The sequence below is a fragment of the Ceratotherium simum genome, chromosome 9 (assembly GCF_057802395.1).
Source record: "Ceratotherium simum simum isolate JZ-2026a chromosome 9, ASM5780239v1, whole genome shotgun sequence".
NCBI classification, from domain to species: Eukaryota; Metazoa; Chordata; class Mammalia; order Perissodactyla; family Rhinocerotidae; genus Ceratotherium; species Ceratotherium simum.
This window is the reverse complement of record NC_141908.1, coordinates 49,583,084-49,606,901: the sequence shown is the minus strand read 5'-3', so window position 1 is coordinate 49,606,901 and position 23,818 is coordinate 49,583,084. Positions and strand designations below refer to the sequence as shown.

Genomic DNA, 23,818 nt, shown 5'->3' with positions numbered 1-23,818 from the left:
AAAAAAAAAAGAAGATAGATCAATCTGCAAGGGAAAGTAGTAATAGATAATACTGAAGAGGTAAGCAGGAACTAGATTCTATGAGGTCTTATAGGCCACAGTAATAATTTTGGATTTATCCTAAGATCAACGGCAAGGTACAATCAGATTTTCATTTTTTAAATGATCATTCTGGAGACCGTTTAGAGAAAGAATTAGATCAGAGATTCTCAAAGTGCGGTCTAGGGATCCCAAGACTCAGGGGATCTCTGAGATCAAAATTATTTTCATAATATCACCTTATTATCCTTTTTCACTTTCATTCTTTCATTATCACACAGTGGAACTTTTCAGAGACTACATGACATGTTTTGATGTCTTTGCTGTCACAGCTAATGGAATGTGTGCTTATATATTCTCATGTTTTAAATATTTTTCAGTTTTAAGTTCTAAAATAGTACATATCGATAGCTATAACCCACAAACCACACAAACAAAAGCTCTTTTGGGTCCTCAATAATTTTTAAGAGTGTGAAGAAATCCTAAGACAAAAAAGTTTGAGAACTGACATGAGAACAGTTAGGAAGCCATTTATACTTCAGAGAATATACAATGGTAAACTGAATTAAGATGACAGGAGTGGGGCTTGAAGGAACCAATGGATTTCAGAGTATTTAGGAGGTAGAACTGACAGAATTTGGTGATTAAGATATGTAAGGTAGGAGAGAAAGGAGAAAAACAAAATGATTCTTGGGCTTCAGGTTTAAGTAACTGTACAGGTGGTGGTGTCTATCACTGAGAGCAAGAACCTAAAGGAGAATCAGATCTGAAGAGGAAGTACTTTTGCTCAATATTATATATGCTAAGTTTGAGGTGGCTATTAGGCAAGTAAATGACTGTCAAGTTCAGTCTTTGGTGCCAGAAGATGAGATGAAAATTTAACAGTTATCAGCATACAGGTAACCACTGAAGCCATGGGAATGAGACTGCCCAAGGAGCAGCATATGTAGAGTGAGAAGAGTTGGTACCTTGAGGTACTACAATAAAAAAAGGTCAGGTAGAAGAGTTATGAATTGGCATTGGAAATTCAAGATAGAATGGCCAGAGAGATAGGAAGAAAATACAATGGAAGCAAAGGGGAAAGTGTATTAAAGGAGGGAGATTAAGTATAACAAAGACTGAAAGGATCCACTAGATTTTGTGACATGCAGCTGACCATACAGCAAATGCTGTTTTCAGAAGAAAGGTAGAAGACAAACTGAAATGGTTGAGGCATGAGTAGGAAGTGAAGAAATAATATATTAAATATAGCCAAGTTTCTAAAAAGTTTTGAAAACAGAAGATGATATTTAAATTCTGATGGGGAGAATCCAGTATAAATAAAGAGAATGAAATATAAGAATAGGATTAATTCTTATTTATTAATTGTTAACAAGAGTTGAGGTATAGTGGTCAGGAAGTAACAAGGGAGCACCAAGAAAGACCTTGATCTCATTTTATACCACATACATATAAAATCCATTAACATCCCATGGATTGTCAGTTTGGAAGTACCACCACAAAGAAGTTACTACAAAAAGAGAACACATAATTCAATATCCACATCTACTCTAAATTTTAGTTCCTTATATGTAAAACAATATTTAAGAAACACTCTAAAATTATTTAAGATAAATGTGATACCATTAAGACTTCTGGAAAAAAGAACCACCTACCCTTGGTCCTCTTCCTTTAATTTTCCTGCCAGACCTAGTAACTAAAAGTCGCCTCTGGTATGAAGCAGGCTGGGAGTTAGGTGGATTACTAGAAGAAAGCAAATGGGAAATTAAAACACATTATTTTATAAAAATGAATCTGGAGAATATAGCTTTACTTGTAAATTTCAAATCTTATATATCAGTGGTTCCAATCAGGAATGTCATCAATTCATAGTAGGTAACTGGAAAAGTATGGGAACATTTTTTCAACTATCAATGACTAGAGAGTGCTACTGGTACCTAGTGCCCAAGTCAGGAATGCTAAAATTTTGTAATGCGTGAGGATGAAGGACTATTCTGCCCCAAAAGTCCGACTGTGTCCTGTTGAGAGACACTGTTATATAATCATTACTACAACGAAGTTAACTTGATAGTGTTAAGGAAAATCAACACAGAAGAGCTCAGAGTAGGCTATATGCTGTTGAGAAAACAATTTTAAAACTATCTTAATTCCAAAGTACCTTATTATCCTACAAGCAGTTGTTCATTGGTGATAAAACTATAGAGAAATGTAATTAATGTGAATTAAAACAGAGACAAGCTGGTCTGATTTAGCAAAATGTTTATATCCTAGTTTACACCAAAAAGGGAAGTTATTTGTCTTCAAATAATAATGAGTTAATATTTAATTAGCACCAACAATATCCATGTAAGTGGTATTTGAAAAGTTCATTCTAAAATAGTTCAAACATTTTCTCTTTAATATTTGTTTCCTTAGAAATATCCTTTCCTAATACTTACAGAAAAATAAACTCAATCCAATCCATCAAAATTGCCCCCAAGTTTCAAATAACTAAGACTTATTTTTATATTTTTACTATATTGTGCAAGTATAGGTGGATTGCTCAAAACTTTATTACTTTTATGTTATAACAACATATTTCTGATCATAAGAGAAAGACTTTTTCTTCTATTTTTGGACATTATTAAATGATTCATTAAGAACTAACAGAACTACTAATACTAATAATGTGGATTTATGTAGAAAAATTTTCAAAGTACTTGAATGTGATATCAATTTTCCGTATCACAATATTATAAGTGAGGCAAGGAAAACAGCATCTTTTCCTATTAGATAAATTGAAAAATCAAGGTTCTCAGTTAAAAGTTAAAGGAGCTTTGCTAACATTATCCTATAAAAAAGATTTCAATCTTGAGACGAAGTAACCAATTAAATCTTGCCTAAAATACGTAAAAACGTTTTTAAAAAAAGAAAAGTTCTAAGTAAAGAGTGCAGGGCACTCTACAAGATATACGCGTTCACATACCACTCTCTCTCTCTCTCTCGCTCTCTGTTTTTCCTTTCTTTTTCATCAGCTTTAGGAGGACTTTTCCTCATTAGGAATCTATTTTCAGGTATAGGAGGGATCTCTTCTGGACGGACAGTAGACTGGGGCTGTGCTTCAAGATTTTCAGCTTCACTTCCACTAGATGCACTTAATAGAAACACACAAAACAAGCTCCATTTGGTTATTATGTACCTACTCCAAACTTCCAATTGTTGCTATTTCTTTCCTTTGTAAGATGTCACAATATATACACTATCCCATCCGCCCAAAAGATGCAATTACTTAAAGGAATGAAGGGAAAATCTTCCTTCATTTCTCTGACAAACTAGCTAACAACCATCCCAAACCCAAAACCAAATGCTTCCGTTATCACATTCTCAAAAAATATTTTCCAGTAAAATGGATCTAAAATATGAAACTCTGTAGGCAATGTACTCTGACAAATTTAAAACACTTTAAAATGTAGGTTAAGAAATGTAGTTAAAAAATTAGTTGCTTTAGAGACATCAGGCATATAAAGATGAGTTTTAGTACAAACAGATTATTTCAGACAAAACGTAAGAGAAAATAAATATGCTGACATTATCTGCTTTTCACCTTTATGCTATCATAGAAGCAAAGGAAATAAAGGAGAAAAAAGCAAGAGACTGCTATAGAAAATAAGGGAAACAACTATTGGTTTCCTGTAATTCTCACTAATCCTATATTCCTCCCATAAAACCAAAAGTATCATTTCATAGAGTTCAAACAAAATGAACTAAATGGTTAGCTGAAAAATGGAGATGAACGTACCCAAATTTAATCTATAGACTGCAGAATACCAAAATAGTCTGATACTTGATGCTATGAAATATTTCTCACTATTTTAATGTTCCCATATAATTGATCCAAAATCCAAACAGATTTATTTATAAACAGAAGAGAATTAGAATATAAAGTTAGCATTAATAAAAGTAAAATTAAGACCTTTTCTTGCTTTTCTTTCGCTTCTTCTTTTCTTTCTTGTGTTTTCGGGAATTTTTCCTATGTTTCTTTTTTCTTTTTTTTGATTTCTCTTCAGAAGCACTTTCAGAATCAGAAGAATCAGAAGAGGATTGAGAATCACTTGAGCTATCTGAGTCACTGGAGGAGGATGAGGATGATGATGATTTATGCCTTTTCTTTTCTTCTTTCTTAGCTTTAACAAAAAAAAAGGTTTTGGTCAACACTTCGTAGACAAACTTTATAAGTGGAAATTTAGATTTTCCGCAAATTCTCACTAAGTCCAGTATTTAATACTTAGCTCATCCAGCTATTTGAACTGAGGACAGGAGTTGGGAAAAGAGGAAAGGAGTCAAGAGTCAGCATTAGGATCCGAATCTCCAGATTCATCAGTCAGAGCTGTATCTATTAAGCCAAAGAATTCTGGAAAATAGATAAGTCTAAAACATTAAACTAAGTTAATTTTAGGAAACATTTGAATAACATAGTTCTTAAAAGCACATTGTAACATTTAAGAGTCCAGATTCTAATCTTGTAGTTTTTGACTTTTTCTCTTATTATCAAGATTGGAGGTAGAACTGGAGGAGGAAAATAACAGAAAAAATACGTTGAATGAATGTGGAAAGATAAGAAACACGATTCCATTGGCATGGGCTTATGTTTCAATGCCTGAACATTCCTCTAATGACTAAGAAATTTAGCTTGAGTTAAAGAGCAGACTTACAACAGAGAGTAGTCATTTGCCAATGATTAATAGTTATGTTTTGGGGTCTATACAAAAAGTAATTTCACGTTGAAATTTTATTTTGGGTTAAAGAAGTAATAATTTTAAAAGGAGTCCAAAAACTCAAATGCTTTGAGGACTAGGCAACTAACACAAATAAGTGAAGTTAACCAGGTGTAATACAACAGGAATTGGGGGAAGATATGACAAACTGGATAGCGCTTGACCTATCTACAGGTATTCTAATTCAAATAATGGTGGACTTAAAGAAGCGAATTCAGGCCAAAGATGGGATAACACTGATATACAGAAAACTACAATAAACTGAAACACATCCAATGTATTAGAATCTATCAGTTCATAATGATATTGGTAAATAAAATATAAAGCATTCATCCTGCTTTTCCTATATGAACTGTATCACTGGCTAAGCAAATCGTACATGAAGGGAAGAAGCTTTTATCAAAAGTATTCCAGGAATAAATGAAGAAGGAATTACAGAGTTAGAATATCATCATTTTGCAAACTTCTAATGAGGCACTGACCACCAATGGCTGTTACAGAGCACAAAGACAACCTGTCCTATGTGACTTGTGCTCCCATCAAATAAAAAAAAAATGAAAACTGCATCTGATCAATTTTCTAGACCTAACTACAAAGTTAAATGAAATAGAAGCACAGAACGAACATATTACATAATACAAAGACACAATCAGTAAAATCCAGCGTATGCAATAATAAGAAACACTACAGGACAAATGACCTAGCCTGTTCAACAAATAAATCTCAAGGAAACACAAAAGGAGATGGTGCGCAATCCATTAAAAACAAAACCAAAAAAACTTACAAAGACCAACCCCAATGTTTGAACCTTATTTGGATTCATATTCAAACATTAAAAAATTAACATTAAGGAAACACTGATGTCAGGATTTTAGACATTTAGGAATATGTGTGTATACATATGTGCGCATATGATTATGGTATTGGTTTTTTTAAAGTCATCTTTTAGAGATAAATAATGAGATATTTATCAATAAAACATTATACCTAGAATTTGCTTCAAAATAACAAGAAATGGAGAACTGGCCAGGGATACGTGAAACAACTGGCCACGAATTAATTGTTGAAGCTGGGTAATGAATATGGTGTTTTGTTATACAATTTCAATCACTTCTGTATATGTTAATGAAAAAATCAAGAGGGCTACCCCCGTGGCTGAGTGGTTCAAGTTCCTCGCACTCTGCTTCAGCAGCGTGAGTTCAGATCCTGGGCGCAGACCTACATCACTCACCAGTCATGCTGTGGCGGCGTCCCACATACAAAATAGAGGAAGACTGGCACAGATGTTAGCTCAGGGCTTGTCTTGTTCAAGCAAAAAAAAAAAAATCAAGAGGACAAAGAAAATATATCTTTTTACTGACTGTTGGCTGTATGCAGACCTTAAATGACAGAGTTAATAGCTGGTCTATAACCTTTTAGGTTCAGGAACACCTGAAGATTTGGCACTTGGCCAAATCATTCTTGAAACTCGTGACTCAGAATTTATAGGAGTGTATTAAATCCAAGATAAATGAGAATCTGGCTGAAGTTACAATGTACTTGACCAAGGACTTGTGGTTCACTGTCAACATTACTTTTCCAGTACTAATGAGATGCTGTTGCACTGGAGAATGGGAACAAGGTATAAAAGCTGAAGGGACCCCACAGGTAATGATTTCATTGAACTAAAGTAGTCCTTCCTTACCCAGTCGTGTTCCTCAGGACCGTGAACATTATCAAGTATGAGATGCCTGGGACATATGCAAGCTCTGCCTGGAAGACATGAGATCTCTACTATGCTGTTGCTGTACAAGTCGCGCTGTACAGTATCGCCCTGACCTGTATCCTTTCTTGAAGGTAAATAAACTGAGTGCTGAGTGAAACCTATCTTGTCTCATGAGTCCAAATGTTAATCAGAACCCAAGACACTGTTGCAGGTGAGGCAGAGTGGGTATGGAAACATGTAGTTTGTATAAACTGAAACATCTACTTATATATACTAAATACCTGAGGGATATGTGGGGAGGGGGCAGCAGCAGGGCAATCAGACATAAGAAAATAAATTCATAATGAATATGAGTAACTCTAAATAAAAATATCTGAGACCACATAACAGGCAAGCAAAATAAAAATATTCCACATAAGCACAAAATACAGCTGTTAAAATTACTTGACAAAACATAGTAATGTTTTACCCCAAGGTTAACAAAGCTTATTTACCAGCTCCAACTTATATTTATTTAATTAATTATTTATTTTTTTTGTGGAGAAGATTAGCCCTGAGCTAACAACTGTTGCCAATCTTCCTCTTTTTGCTTGAGGAAGATGGTCCCTGAGCTAACATCGTGCCAATCTTCCTCTATTTTGTATATGGGATGCCGCCAGAAGGATGGCCTGATGAGCCGTATGCACGTCCACACCCAGGATCCGAACCCACGAACCCTGGGCTGCTGAAGCGGAGCATGCGAACTTAATCACTACGTCATGGGCTGGCCCCCAACTTATTTTACACTGGGATTCTTTCCTATGAGAAATATATTGCTGTTGGTTTTTTTAAAAAGCAAGCCCACTCTCCCCACCAAATGTATTAAATATACTTCAAATGATCACTATTTAGTTTACATATCACTTTCCAGAAAATATTTGAATGAAGCAAGGTATCACAACAATATGAAAGGCCAGAAAGAGATTTATAACTATTTTTATAGCAATATAATCTGCCTGAGTATCAGATAACATCAATTATAAAAGGAAAATAAACTGTGTTTCAGGAAAGATGCCTTGGAAGAGAGCTTAGAAAGCTCTAAGTTTGAAAAGGTTCCCCCTTTTGATGTTTGTCAATATTATTTTATAGTGAAATTTAATTCGCATGCCCGTTTCCTATGAATCTGCTCAGGAAAAAAAGAGAAAATGACTGAGAAAGAAGCAGCAGTTAAAGAAGAGTAAAAAGGCAAAAACTAGAGACAGGACAATATTAAAATAAGTTCTAACAGAATGTAGCTTGAGTTTCAAAATCTGTGTTAACCTAAATTTAATAAAATGATTCAGGCAAATTGTGAATCTGACTGAAATTTTTTCCTTCTCAGATCAACAAGTATATGAACAGTATATAAATATACACTCAACACGATGCCAGGACATGGAGAGAAAAGAACTGTAGAGTAATGGGGAAGTTCCACAGGAAACTTTATAAGACGTGCACCCTGCCCTCACAGAGTTTACAATCTATTTGGAAAACAAGATCAACAAGTGTGAATTCAATAGCAAGCACCATCAAGAAACATACATAGAAGAGATAAATTTTCTAGAAACTCTGACTATAAATTGTAAGTGGATTTAGAAGTGAGTATGGTCGGGCCGGCCCATGGCTTGGTGGTTAAGTGCGCGCGCTGCGATGCTGGTGGCCCGGGTTCGGATCCCGGGTGTGCATCGAGGCACCGCTTCTCCGTTCATCCTGAGGCCGAGTCCCGCATACAGCAGCTAGAGGGATGTGCAGCTACGACATACAACTATCCGCTGGGGCTTTGGGGGGAAAAAATAAAATAAATAAAATCTTTAAAAAAAAAAAAAAAAAAAAAAGAAGTGAGTATGGTCAATAAGGACAAGAGTAAAGTAAAAAGGCTTTACTACAAATGAAACCAGAATCAAGATGAACAAACAACCAACCAGCTGGGAGAGAATATTTGCAAAACATACATCTGACAAGGGGTTGATCTCCATAATATATAAAGAACTCACACAATTGAACAACAAAAAAACAAACAAGCCGATCAAAAAATGGGCAGAGGAAATGAACAGACACTTCTCCAAGGAAGATATACAGATGGCCAATAGGCACATGAAAAGATGCTCAACATCACTAATCATCAGGGAAATGCAAATCAAAACAACACTAAGATACCACCTCACGCCTGTTAGAATGGCTATAATCACCAAGACAAAAAACAACAAATGTTGGAGAGGATGTGGAGAAACAGGAACCCTCACACACAGCTGGTGGGAATGCAAATTGGTGCAGCCTCTATGGAAAACGGTATGGAGATTCCTCAAAGAATTAAAAATAGAGATGCCCTATGATCCAGCCATCCCACTACTGGGAATCTATCCAATGCACCTGAAATCAACAATCGAAAGAGGCTTATGCACCCCTATGTTCATTGCAGCATTATTCACCATAGCCAAGAAGTGGAAGCAACCTAAGTGTCCCTCGACTGACGATTGGATTAAGAAAATGTGGTATATATATATACAATGGAATACTACTCAGCCATAAAAAAAGACAAAATCGTCCCATTTGCAACAACATGGATGGGCCTGGAGCGTATTATGTTAAGTGAAATAAGCCAGAAAGAGAAAGACAAACACTGTATGATCTCACTCATATGTGGAATATAAACCAACACATGGACAGAGAAAACTAGACTGTGGTTACCAGGGCAGTGGGAGTGGGGGGTGGGCACAAGTGGTGAAGGGAGTCATATATGTGGTGATGGACAAACAAAAATGTACAACCCAAAATTTCACAATGTTAGAAACCATTAAAACATTAAAAAAAAAAAAAAAAAGGCTTTACAGAAGTACAGTCAGTTCTGCTGTTACACAACATATGTGTTCCTGTAAATCACTGTGCTATGAAAAACTGCACAATAAAAACCACATGGCTTATGGGAAAAATGGGGTTAGGGGCACAAAACTCAAAAACTTCACCAGTGACACGTTAACAAAAAAAAAGATAGGAAACTAATAAAAATGGCAGCCGAGTTTTACACATGTTAAATGGTTAAGAAATACATAAATAGGACAATAAATATGGCACTTTATTTTGAAAAATGACCTGGGGTTTGCTTGTGGAAGTGAATGTCAGAAGGGCTGCAGCTTGTGAGTTACTGTAACATAGTGGAAGGAGGGTGATCTGAAATCAGATGGAAAGTTTTAGCAGCAGATTATGCTTAGGTGTGGCTCATAACACAAATGATGAACTGAGGTAGCTTAGATGTTTGAGGTGTGTGCATGTGTGATTTTTGTGTATTCCTATGAAGCTGTTCAGCTGGGTATGGTTTTCTGCATTCGCTTAGTATTTCTTGTAGACGAGATCATGCATAATAGGCAAAGGTGAAATTGGTGTTATGCTCAAACTGTTTTCTAATCTATCAACTGAATGGGGCAAATGCATATTTTCAAAACAGCAGTACAGCAGAACTGAGTATATTAGGTTTTGAAATAGGCACAGGAAAAAGTAGTGGGGAGTAATATCTGTAGAGAACTTACAAAGTGCTAATAAGCGTTGAACAAAGTTCTTTTTAGGTGTAATTTAAGGATGAGTAGATCTCAGATTTTAAAAGGGAAGATTTTACATAAGGTGAAAAACTTGAAGAAAGGAACAGAGCAATCTTGAACAAGACAGAATAGATTCATCTCTCCCTATCTTCCTGCTAAGTATAAGTAGAAACCCTAGACATAATATAAAAAACAAACATAAGATTCTGATCTCTTAAAGGTAGAATAAAGGCAGAGTGGCCAGGGATCTCTGGATTTGAGGATGACATGGTGGTTTTCAATTTGTCTCCCATATATACTAAATTTCATGCTGGAGAAGCCTGCAACTCAGAAATGCCAATGGGCACAGATTTTTTAAAGCCCCCAGAAAAGCCTGCTTTCTTCAGACAAAGGACTGGGAAAAGGATGGTTTAGCAGGACAAAAAAACTGGGACCAATACCTGCCCTTTTGTTGTTAGCACTGCCAAGTCAATTCCGATTCCTAGCAACCCTGTATGCAGCACAGCAGAACCCTGCCCAGTCTTTTGTGCCATCCTCTCACCTTCCGGCACTATATCAGATAATACTCTGCTGCTATTCATAGGGTTTTCATGGCCAATTTTTTCGCAAGTGGATGACCAGGTCCTTCTTCCTAGTCTGTCTTAGCCTGGAAACTCTGCTGAAATCTGTCCTCCATGGGTGAGCCTGCTGGTATTTGAAATACCGGTGGCATAGCTTTCAGCATCACAGCAACACACAGCTGCCACAGTATGTCGACCAACAGATGGGTGGTGTGGTTCCCTGACTGGGAAGTGAACCCAGGCCACCGTGGTGAAAGCGCCGAATCTTAACCACTAGACCACCAAATACCTGTCCTATTCCAAACAAATACCAAGGGAAAAAAAAGGTTCACTCACTCCCTCTTGGCTATGTCAGCAGAGACAAAGTAGAGAACTTGGATTTCCAACACCCATGGCGCCAACCCCCATCCCCCTGGCTGATAGAAAGCAGTGTTCCCCCTTCCCTTGCCATAGTGATGTCAGTGGAGACAAAGGTGGAAACCTGGGCTTCAACTCCCTTCCCTGCACTGGCAGGTGACATGGATTTAGGAGAGAAGGGAGCTAGAGAAAGGGATTCTTTAAACTTATATATGAAGTCTTGGGCAGACCCCCAAGTGAAACTGACCAGAACTAATACGGCAAAAGGTCTGAGAATTAAACTACAGTGTTGGGCCAGCCAGGTGGCATGGCGGTTAAGTGCATACGCTCTGCTTTGGCGGCCTAGGGTTCGCAGGTTCAGATCCTGGGCATACACCGACACACCGCTTGTTGAAACATGCTGTGGTGGCATCCCATATAAAGTAGAGGAAGATGGGCACGGATGTTAGCCCAGGGCCAATCTTCCTCAGCAAAAAGAGGAGGACTGGCATTGGATGTTAGCTCAGGGCTGATCTTCCTCACAAAAAAAAAAAAAAAAAAAACTACAGTGTTGAATAACATCCAGGTTTTCAGACACGCCCCTGGGTAGCACACAAATGAAGCAGACCAGAATAGCACTGCAAGGGCTCTGAAAATTGAATTATCATTGAAACTACAGCCCACAAAAGTAGGCCAGGACCTACATGCTAAACCTAAATAAGGTGACCCTCTGCTAACAAAGAAAATATAAACAGAATCCAGTCTCATAAGATGTAATAGCCACAATGTCCAGGATACCATAAAAAAAAAAAAAAATCACCAATAATACCAAGAACCAGGAAAATCACAACTTAAGTGAGAAGACAATCAAAAGATGCCTACAGGGCCGGCCCCGTGGCTTGGCGGTTAAGTGCGCGCGCTCCGCTACTCGCGGATCGGGTTCAGATCCCAGGCGTGCACTGACGCACTGCTTCTCCGGCCATGCTGACGCAGCGTTCCACATGCAGCAACTAGAAGGATGTGCAACTATGACGTACAACTATCTGCTGGGGCTTTGGGGAAAAAAAGGAGGAGGACTGGCAATAGATGTTAGCTCAGAGCCGGTCTTCCTCAGCAAAAAGAGGAGGATTAGCATGGATGTTAGCTCAGGGCTGATCTTCCTCACACACACACAAAACAACAACAACAAAAAAGATGCCTACACCCAGAAGACTCAGATACTGGAATTAATTGACAAGGATTTTAAAGAAGCCATCTTAAAAATGCTTCCACAAGCAATTACTAACACTCTAAACAAATGAAAAAAAAAGTGAAAAATCTCAGAAAAAAAGAAGATATACAGTAACAAATGGAAATTTTAGAACTGAAAAATAAAATAATACAATAACCAAAATAAAAACCTCACTAAACATGCTCAATAGCAGAGTGGAGATGACAGTGGAAAGTGTCAGTGAACCAGAAGACAGACCAGAAGAAATTACCCAATCTGAACATAAAATATAACAAACAAAAAATGAGCAGAGCCTCAAAGACCTGTGGGACAACAAACAAAAGATCTAACATTTGTGTTATCAGAATCACAGTAGGAAAAAAAGTTTGAAACTGAAAAAATTAAAAAAAAATAATAATAATGGCAGAAAATTTCCTACATTTGGCCCAAAGTACACAACTACAGATTCAAGAAGCTAAGCTAACCTCAAACAGGATAAACTTTAAGTAACTGACACCAAGACACATCAAAATCAAAGTTCTGGGGCCGGCCCGGTGGCGCAAGCGGTTGGGGGCGCGCACTCCGCTGCGGCGGCCCGGGGTTCGCTGGTTTGGATCCCGGGCGCGCTCCGACGCACTGCTTGGCGGGCCATGCTGTGGCGGCGTCCCATATAAAGTGGAGGAAGATGGGCACAGACGTTAGCCCAGGGCCGTCTTCCTCAGCAAAAAAAAGAGGAGGATTGGCGGATGTTAGCACAGGGCTGATCTCCTCACAAAAAAAAATAAATAAATAAATAAAATAAAAAAAATAAAAGTTCTAAAAACTAATGACAGGGGCCGGCCCTGTGGCGTAGCGGTTAAGTGTGCGCACTCCACTGCTGGCAGCCCAGGTTCGGATCCCAGGTGCACACTGAGGCACTGCTTGTCAGGCCATGCTGTGGCGGCGTCCCATATAAAGTAGAGGAAGATGGGCACAGATGTTAGCCCAGGGCCAGTCTTCCTCAGCAAAAAGAGGAGGATTGGCAACAGATGTTAGCTCAGGGCTGATCTTCCTCAAAATAAATAAATAATAAAAATAAAAACTAACGACAAAGGAAAAAAATACCAAAAGCAGCTAGAGAGTAACAATACTTTACCTATAAGGGAACAATGATTTGAATGACAACAGACTTCTCACTTGAAACCACAGAGGTAGAAGGAAGTGGCATAACACTTTTTTATGTGCTTAAAGGACTGTCAACCAAGAATTCTACACCCAGTGAAAATAACTATCATGAACGAAAGCAAAATAAAGATGTTTTCAGGAAACTAAGATCATTTTTTGCCAGCAGATCTACCCTTAAAAAGATGGCTAAAGGAAGTTCTTTAAACAGAAAAGAAATAACAGGAGGAGGCCTGGAATTTCAGAAAAGAACAACAATAGAATGGGTAAAAATAGGGGGTAAAGGAATCAACAATCAGTTCATATGAAAATAAATACAAATGGCTCTTAATAACATCAAATACCTTAGAGAAATGCTAATTAACACTAGCTTTTTAAAAACCTATTATTAGGCTGGGAAAGATTAAAGAGTTTGATAATATGTGGTTTTGCAAAGGGTATAGGGAATTTTTTCCTATATTCTAGTGGCAGTGTGTACCAAATTATAAATGCATGACCCCTACAATCTGTTAATTCCATTTCCAGGAATTTATCCTATATGACCAACATTCACATACATGTAGAATGATACACAAAATGTGGAAACAGGAACCGCTGGGTAAAAAGGAAAAGGAGACTTTTCACTCACTATCATTTTATGCTTTCTAAATTTTGAACCAAATGAATGTATTAAATTAAAAAACTGAACAAATTTAAAAACTTCTAAGTATGACACATGTTTTCACTCCATCCTCCAAAAAACTGCACTTTCTGCCTCACCACTTACACAAAATTTATTTCAAAGTACCTTTTACAAGCATATAAGTACCCTGAAGATAAAATGCAACAGTACTAAAAGCAAAACCACAGTAAGTTAAGAATCATAATGGACGAAAATGAATTACAAAGAGTAACACTTTCAACTCTTGGGCCATTTCTGGTTAGTTTATTTTAGATTACGTAGTTTGCTTATTACTATGTAAATGAATTTCCCAAACCTGTTCACTGACCTTTTTTGGGGGGTGGGGTAGGGTGTGGTATAATTTTACTAATTAGGTATTGACTTTACAAGTATGATATATTAAAAAAGTATGATATATTAAAAAACAAACTCTATAACATTTTAGTTGTAAAAATCTAAGGTAATAAATGCTACCTTAATAGTTTTTTATTTGAGATCTATAGATTTTATACCAATGAATTTCACGTGAAACCTTCATATTCAAGGAAATTTCTGGACCATCATCAAAATAAGATTTGAAATAAAGAATAGAACTATTCCTAAAATAGGTTTCCTTTAGATATTCTCATTTTATATTACTGGTCTCTTCTAAACAGTTTCTAAGTTTAGCATCCCACTATTTTCCAGTAAAAGTGCCATCACCACAATTCTTAATTCCAGAAGGACACTGAAATGGGACCCTGTTACCATAGATGTGAGTTTCTGGTGTTCTTCTCCACTGACACTTGAGTACAAGATTCACCAGCTGCTTCCTCTACTGTGCTCTTCTTTCTGTACTGCCAGGCAATCTGTTTCCTCCCACATCTATGTAAAATTTCTGCCCATAAAACTATTTATTGTGATGTTGCCACAACTCAGCACTTGTGTTTCTGTATACTCTGTAATATAGCAATGGCCGTCTCTTGTTGTACGGTCAAGGTGGACAGACTTCTCTTTAACAAATGCAGTGAACTCTGAAGAGACCAGCATGACCTGAGGTCATGCCAACTCCTGAAAAAGCAGGAAGTACTTAATCAAGGTAGTGGTTTCACTCTGGTGGTCTGTGTTCTATCCTCCACTCTGCCTCCTGACAGCCTCTAGGGAATGCAGTTTTTATTAGCCTCCAGTGTTCTATGTTTGCATCTGTTGGAAGGTTCTTCTCTGACTGTGAACCTCCTCAGGCACATTCAAACAGCTACAAAAAGCAGAATTTCCAATCTCGCAATAGCCAATGGAGAGAGGCCCAAGAAGATTGCCCAGACTCACCAAGACCATATACAGGTGGGCCCAGAAGTCAGATTTCTTCAGAAGTCTTTTTGTTTTCTTTCAGGAAGTTAGAAAAAGAAAAAAAAAGGATTCTGTATTTATTTCTTTTTAAACTGAGGTGTAAATCTCTCAAACAAGGTTTTTAATATAAGGATGATGAACACCACAGTGTTGCACAACGTTTTTGACTGTTTTCAATTTAAAATTGTAACGAGGCCATCAAGCTTATAAACTGGATATGAGACACAGCTCTGCCTAAAAAAAGATTATATAGATGCATGACAAAATCCATTCTGACCAATGTTCTGAATGGTAACTGAAGGACTGTAGGGTAATAGGTGCTAAACTTTGTGATCTCAAACACAAAGATTTTTTCCTTTTTCCACAGAGTGATCCAGAACAAAGTACACACGGAAGGTATGGCTCAAAACAAATCTGACCTCAGGAACTCCTGGACAGACGCTAATAAAGAGCCAGATCTTCCCCAACTGCTGAAACCGATAAGGGCAAGGTATGCTTCCTTAGCATGAGTTTGAAGAACACACACCAGGACACTATATCAACTTTCAGCACAACTTCCCGGCTACAATGGGCTGGGCAAAATTAGCATTTATCTCCTCAGGTGAAATACATTATAAAAACATAATATATAAAGAGTGACATCCATTCACTTTCTCATCCTTACAGCAAATACTCAAACACTGACCTTTCAGTACCAAAAGAATCTTTACACCAAATAAATAGAGTCTATGATAACTGTCTATGGTTTAAAACGTGAGCTATTTTTATTACTTCAATTTCTTTCCAAACATATAAACCACACAGCATCCTTAATTTTTATAAGCAGAGAACAGATCCTAACACAAGAGACCTTAAAAACTACAAAATATAAGGAAAAAAAACCCCCAAAAAACTAGTTGTTAAGAATAAAAGATGAAGACTTTCTAGACAATGTGGAAAGAAGTAAAGCTTTAAACCAAAATATTCCAATTGTACCAACAAGTCTGAAGAATTAAATATCAGTAGGTTCAAAGTCTAAAATTTGGAAAGATTAATATACAGATTGCTTTTTAGTTTTTATTTAAAAAAAGGTAAGATACTCAACAACACCTCATTCTTTACTGAATCATCATGAACACAAGGCATACATTATACCTCTTGCCCGTAAATAAGGATGGAAAGCTGGATTCACGCACACCAAGAAATTATATATAAACAGTCCCATTATGAGCTACAGCATATTCCTGCAATGGTTTACAAGGTATATATTTGATATGACAGAGAAGAAAATAAAATCATCAGAATCAAAATGGAATGCAGAGACAGAAAATTAAAAATAAACCGTCTCTATGATCATCCTAGGTGTTTTTAAATTAAAACAAAATGTGCAAATTTCCAAATGTTACAGATTTGTATACAAATCAGTATCCCTGAAACTTGAGAACAGAATGTTCTACATAGGAAAATTCTAAAAGGAACGTTAAAGACTTGAATGAGTTAGCAATACATAATGGAAAAAGCTCTAGATCCGGAGCTAGCAAACTTGAGTTTGAGGCATAGTTCCCTGATGTGGTAAAAAAAAAAAAAAGAAAAACGATCTCCTAGACTATCTTCATCTGTAAAATGGGGGAAATAACATTATAGGGTTATTGTGAGGATCATAAAATATTACAGATGATTCTCATATTTGTTAACCATGAAAAACTAAGTATTGATATTATTACTCCCTAGACGAGTAAGAATAGAAAGAATAAAGTCATTAAACTATTTTATTGCTTTCTCTACAGGTTTGAAGGTAATCTTTCCCATTATTTTTAGAGTGTCAGAACCAATATCCATAACAAATGGTAGCAGTTACAAGTTGCACATATAATATAAAGGCTTAAAATATCATTTAAAGTTCTTACCATTTCAGATAATATCTTATCAAATTAATTAATCATGTTAACCTCAAATGTTCTGGTCTAAGTAAAAGAAGCTTCTCAAACATGCCAGATGCTTCTAATCTAAGCAGTGCATGAAAGAGACATAATTTATTCCCCTAAAGTTTCTGAGTCTATATTACTCTCTTCAATTAGCATCCTCCTCCCACTGTCTCTTTTCCTACAAGAGTATGTTTTTACCATTCTATTTAGACAACTACAGTTAAAAAAACAACAACAAAACCAAAAAAGTGGAAGCAGAAGGACAAATTATCACAAATAACAAGGAAAAGCGGTTGAGTGGTAAATGAACAAAGTATGAAGATAAAACACACGTAAAAAACACAGAAATATATTTAAAAACATAAAAACCTGATATTTATATTCACTTTAGTGTGGATTTCATGCCAACTATTTAGAGTGTCTCTGCTTCTTTTGTATGCATAAGAATTATCAGAAATATGTATTTGTTCTTACCTTTAGATTTGGGAATTAGCTCTCCACAACTGAGTATCCGCACCTCAGCAAATGGTTTGCTAGCTGCATCTGTTTTCTGGTTTTCTATCTCTCTCACAACTTCTTGACCAGAAATCACTTGCCCAAAAACAACATGATGCCTAAAGAGTCAAGTAAAGACGATTAAATAAAAGCTTCTTTTTTAATATTAATTTAAAGTAGCTCATAAAATAAATTAAAATAATCTTTACCCATCTAAATGAGGAGTTGGTTTCGTTGTTCTTTTGGAAGTCATCAGATAGAAGAATAAAAACAAAGTCAGAGAAAAACAAAGTTAGCATCTCTAAAAAGGAAAAGAAAATAATTGCATTGGAAACAAAGTTGCAAACAAAGAAATCATATGCTGTTTCACCATAACAGAATCTTATTACCTTAACCTTAAGTATAACACAATGCAAGATGCTTTCCACAATGTATTTTTAAAAACTTGTTCTTTTTATAAAAACAGCTACTCACTGGTGAAAAGTACATGTAATTAAAGTTAACACTTTGGTGTTATTTCTATCCAACCATATCTCTTGCATATGAGTGGGTTCTTATTGAATATTCATGGTTGTATAATGTTCTATGGACATACCATAATTTATCAAACCATTCCACAGTTCACAGGTTTAAAACTAGTGCTTTTCAATTTTAACATTGTCAAATTAAAGCACGGGTCATATTCTGGTAGCTCTCACAAATGTTTTGTTGAACCTGAACAGAAATGGTCCATATAGTTTTTATAAATTTTTTAATTAGCTGCCAACATTTAAAATTTTGGATACTTTCACATAAAAATTTCAGACCTTTTTGGAACCCTGGAAGATGTGACACCTGGCACGTGTCAATAATTGGTCAGGCTGAGTATTCCCGTCTTTTTTAATACTGGGATTAATAGTTTAGTTTCTTGTCCCAGTTGGCTTTCTTGCTTAGGTCACTTGCCTAAGACCTGTAGGCCTTTGAGTTTGTTATCTCTGACATAAAGTAAACTTTACAGGGAAGAAGGAGATCTCGATTAAAACTTTGGATAAAACCCAAAATAAGCAAGAAGACCTTTTTTGAAAATGAAGTAATTTTTAAAATCCCGTTTTTTCCTCCATATCAACCTTAAATCCTTGTAGTTAAGAAGGCTGCTTATTTGAGTAGGCATGAAGACATAATGGTACAACAGACTGAAGATGGGCATTGTATAAGATTTATTATTTTTAAAAATCTTATCAAAAAAAGCATTACATATTTGGAAGAAGGAATACAATTTAAGCTAATCTTTGGTTAAAGCACATACAATACTACTGAAAAAAATTCTAACATGTACATGTATTTTTAAAATTTCATTTTAAAAATCTAATAACCTGTAATTGTTTTCTCACTGTAACAGCTATGCTCACCTGAACTTGCTAAAACCTAGAAATGTAAAAACCTAGGTGTACCCCATATATGTATTTGTTACATGTTACATTCAGTGTGTACTGCATCTACATACTCACCCAGATTCCATATCTGCACGTTTGCTTGCTCACTAGAATTTATTTGTAACACCTAAACCAATACTCGCAGTGCTTTCATGGTCATTTTCAGATTGGTGGAAAAGTGTGTTGATGAGGATGTGGAAAACATGCAACTCTTGCACAGCGCTGGTGGGAATGTAAAATGATGCAACCACTGTGGAAAACAGTTTGGTGGTTCCTCAAAGAGCTAACCATAGAATTACCATATAATCCAGCAATTCCACTCCTAGGTATATATACAGAATAATTGAAAACAAAGACTCAACAATGTTCACTGCATTATTCACAATAGCCAAAAGGTTGGAGCAACCCATATGCCCACCAACAGATGAATACAGATAAACAAAATGTGATATGTACATATAATGGAGTGATATTCAGCCATAAAAAAGAATGAAGTTTTCATACATGCTACAACACAGATGAACCTTGAAAATGTGCTAAGTGAAATAAACCAGACACAGAAAGACAAATATTGCATGACTCTACTTATATAGGTAAATTCATAGAGACAGAAAGTAGAATAGAGGTTACCAGGGGCTAGGGGAAGGGAAAATGGTTAGTCTGGGATAATGAAAGTTTTGGAAATAGTAGTAACAGTTGTACAGCATTATGAATATAATTAATATGATTGAATTGTACAGTTACAAATGGTTAACATAGTAAATTTTATGTTACCATGATAAAAAATATTTTTTAAAGATTAAAACCTGAGGTTGTTTCCCTTAAAAAACAATAGAACACAGAAGAAGTAAAGACAGGTTATCTAGAAATGGAAAGCGGTAAAGAGAAATCAACACTTAGAGGGAAGGTTCTAAGAATACACACAAAGGATTACATGAACTTAACATAGGGGTTTTGGTTAGCACAGAATGATTTTACTTAAAAAAGAGAAAATGAATGATAATACTCAGTGTTGTTGAGGATCTTGTGAAATTGGCACTTATATACTGCTGATACTAGAGTAAACTATACTTCTTTTTGGACGTCAATGTAGCAATATATATGGAAAGGCTTCAAAATGTGTAAATATTTCACTAAGTAAACTTCTAGCAACTTATATGAAAGAAATAATTAAAAATGCATCAAACAATAGGTACAACAATGTTCACTGCAGCAGTTTGAAAAACAGGAAGCAAACCAAATGTTCAAAAATGAGATTAATTAAATAAATAAAGCACAGAACATTCAAACAATGTATTAACATGTAGCTATTAGGGCCAGCCCCGGTGACCTAATGGTTAAGTTCAATGTGCTCTGCTTTGGCAGCCCAGGTTCGGTTCCGGGGCGCAGACATATACCACTTTGTTAGCTGCCATGTTGTGCTGGCAGCCCACATACTGAAAAATAGAGGAAGATTTGCACAGATGTTAGCTCAGGACAAATCTTCCCCAACAAATAAATAAATAAAATAAAAGACATAACGAAAGGCTGTGTGTGCCCATTGTTTGGGTCCTGATTTAAAAAACAAACCAGTAAAAAAATTTTTAAAAAACCATGTAGCTATTAAACGTTAATTAATATTTGTGACATGCAAAGAGATTTATATGATATCCAAATGTTGATTATAGAGTATATGCAACACTCCACCTACATTTTTATTGCATAGAAAGATAGTCTAGGGATGGGATTGTTTTTCTTCTTATCTATGTGTTCTAATTTTTCTACAACACACATGATATAAGTTGTTTTCATTTAAAAAATCAGAAAGACCCATATATATGCAATTAGTTGAACAAACTATAGTATATATACAAAATAAAGTACTATGCAGCTTTAAAAACAATGAGAAAAAGCTCTATGAACTGATATGCAGGGATTTCCAGGATATATCAATAAGTGAAAAAGCGCAAAGTATTATATATATAGTATGCTATCTACCGTGTAAGAAAAAAGGGAAAATAAGAAAATAAAGGGCCAGCCCCATGGCTTAGCGGTTAAGCGCGCATGCTCCGCTGCTGGCGGCCCAGGTTCGGATCCCGGGCGCACACCGACGCACCACTTCTCCGGCCACGCTGAGTCCACGTCCCACATACAGCAACTAGAAGGATGTGCAGCTATGACATACAACTGTCTACTGGGGCTTTGGGGAAATAAATAAATAAATAAAAGAAAATATACATGTATCTGTGCTTATGTTTGCAAAAAGAAATACAGAAAGATAAACCAGAAACTAATGAGGATGGTTACTAATATGAATGGGTGGAAGTGGGTAAAAAATAATGGCAGAATGGAAATGGAGTGAAGAGTTAGGTGGGAGTGATACTTCAAGGGTATTCTTTTTGCTTTGACTTTTGCAATCATGTTAATGTTTTATAAACTTAAAAAAACAAATCAAAACAACACAGTGAGAAGGAGAACAAAATGAAATATGTCATTGTTTGCAAGTATGCAAACCATACTTCTGATAAGGGCTTAATCTCCAAAATATATAAAGAACTCATGCATCTTACCAACAAAAAAACTACCAACCCAATTAAAAAATGGGCAAAAGACCTGAACAGACATTTCTCCAAAGAAGATATACAGATGGCCAACAGACACATGAAAAGATGTTCAAAATCACTAACTATCAGGGAAATGCAAATCAAAACTACAATGAGATATCACCTCACGCCCGTCAGAATGGCTATAATTAACAAGACAGGAAACAACATGTGTTGGAGAGGATGTGGAGAGAAGGGAACTCTCATACACTGCTGGTGGGAGTGCAAACTGGTGCAGCCACTATGGAAAACAGTATGGAGATTCCTCAAAAAATCAAGGATAGAACTACCATATGATCCAGCTATCCCACTGCTGGGTATTTATCCAAAGAACTTGAAAAAACCAATTTGTAAAGGTACATGCACCCATGTGTTCATTGCAGCGTTATTCACAATAGCCAAGACTTGGAAGCAACCTAAGTGCCCATCAAGGGACGAATGGATAAAGAAGCTGTGGTATATATACACAATGGAATACTACTCAGCCATAAGAAAGGATGAAATCCAGCCATTTGTGACATCATGGATGGACATTGAGGGTATAATGCAAAGTGAAATAAGTCAGAGGGAGAAGGTCAAACACCGTATGATTTCCTTCATTAAGTAGTAGATAATAACAACAATAAACAAACACATAGGGACAGAGATTGGATTGGTGGTTACCAGAGGGGAAGGGGGGAGGGAGGAGGGTGAAAGGGATAATTTGGTACATGTGTGTGGTGATGGGTTGTAATTAGTATTTTGGTGGTGAACATGATGTAATCTATGCAGAAATAGAAGTACAATGATGTACACCTGAAATTTTTACAATGTTATAAACCAATGTTACTGCAATAAACAAAAAATTAAAAAAAAAAAAAATGAACCTAACATATTTTGAGTCACAAAACCACACAAAATTCACACCAATAAGTACTAATCCAAGTCACTTTTAAACAAGGTATTTTAACTACATATCCTCAGTCTAACAACAAAAACAGCTATAAATAATCAGTGAACTCTAGTTAATAGGTGACTTTTCACAGTAGTATAGAATGGCAATTTTTTATTCTAGGATTCAGCAAATAAGTAGAAATTTTGAAGATAATGGGAGCCAGGTTTCTCACTGTTGAAGAAAGGAATTACAAATATGGAACAGGAAAACATCGGAATAATCCATATGGTGCTGACAGGTTAAGTTCTTCTGAGACCAGGAGAGTTGAAGGCTACTGAAGATAGAGCAAATCTGTACCCAGAGGACATGATAAAAAATGTGCATTGCTGACAAAAGCCCTGGTCACAATTTTTTTGTAGTCATATTGGAAAACATTAGCAGTATAGACTCCGGGGTTATAAATAAATTTTAGTGAGTAGGCAAATTCACAAATAGAGAATCTTCGAATAATGAAGATTGACTGAATGAATTATTACTGAGATGACTGCAAAATGGTAACTTTCTAACTCGATCATTCCTTTTATATTTATTAGTTGACATTCTACTAAGGAAGAGCTTTTCCTTCTCTCTTGTTATTTATTCATTTATTATTTATATCTGTATGGAATCCTGGATTTCTATTTTATTTGATAATCTGATATTATCATTATTTATTTGCATGCTGAAATTGTCCTACGTTGGCCAGTGGGAACCCCACACCCCATCCCTTCAAGTGGGGTCCTGTGTCCCTTGACAAGTCTTCATCATTTGAAAACTTTAGCAGTACAGTTCAATTCCTCTTTCAAAAAGTTTTCCCTCTTCAGCAATTCTTTGTTCTCCTTCCTTCAAAAATTCTCCCCCTCATAGATCCCTCTCCTATTTATTAGTGATCAATGGCAGGCACACAGAGAAACAACACACCAAAAAAGGGATATTTTAAATCATCAGATCATAACTACTTACATGAAGAACTGTGAACCATTTGTATCCTTCCCCCTGTTGGCCATTGACAAGAGAAATTCTTTGTTGTGTTTAACAGCAAAACTCTCATCTACAGAAAAGCAAAGTTTCCAGTTACATTACAGGCATAACCTCCAAAAAAATTTCATTTTTTCTCCTCTTCATATCTTGTGTTTATATCATGTGTTCTTTAGATCCAGACAAAATTTAGATAAAATTCAGGTTAAAAGAAGAGAGAATCAAATATTA

General features: G+C 36.1%; 1 protein-coding gene across 3 annotated transcripts in view; it reads right to left on the bottom strand.

Moving 5' to 3' along the window:
- Positions 1–23,818, bottom strand: part of PPIG (peptidylprolyl isomerase G) — a 43,439-nt gene that overhangs the window by 3,033 nt on the left and 16,588 nt on the right. For all 3 annotated transcript variants that reach the window (XM_087435362.1, XM_087435364.1, XM_087435363.1), the window contains exons 7-12: positions 23,573–23,660; positions 17,912–17,941; positions 17,682–17,821; positions 3,992–4,202; positions 3,005–3,172; positions 1,695–1,782 (exon numbers count right to left, since the gene is read on the bottom strand). In XM_087435362.1, the coding sequence (XP_087291488.1) occupies positions 1,695–1,782; positions 3,005–3,172; positions 3,992–4,202; positions 17,682–17,821; positions 17,912–17,941; positions 23,573–23,660 (725 nt within the window). The remainder of the gene's footprint in view (positions 1–1,694; positions 1,783–3,004; positions 3,173–3,991; positions 4,203–17,681; positions 17,822–17,911; positions 17,942–23,572; positions 23,661–23,818) is intronic.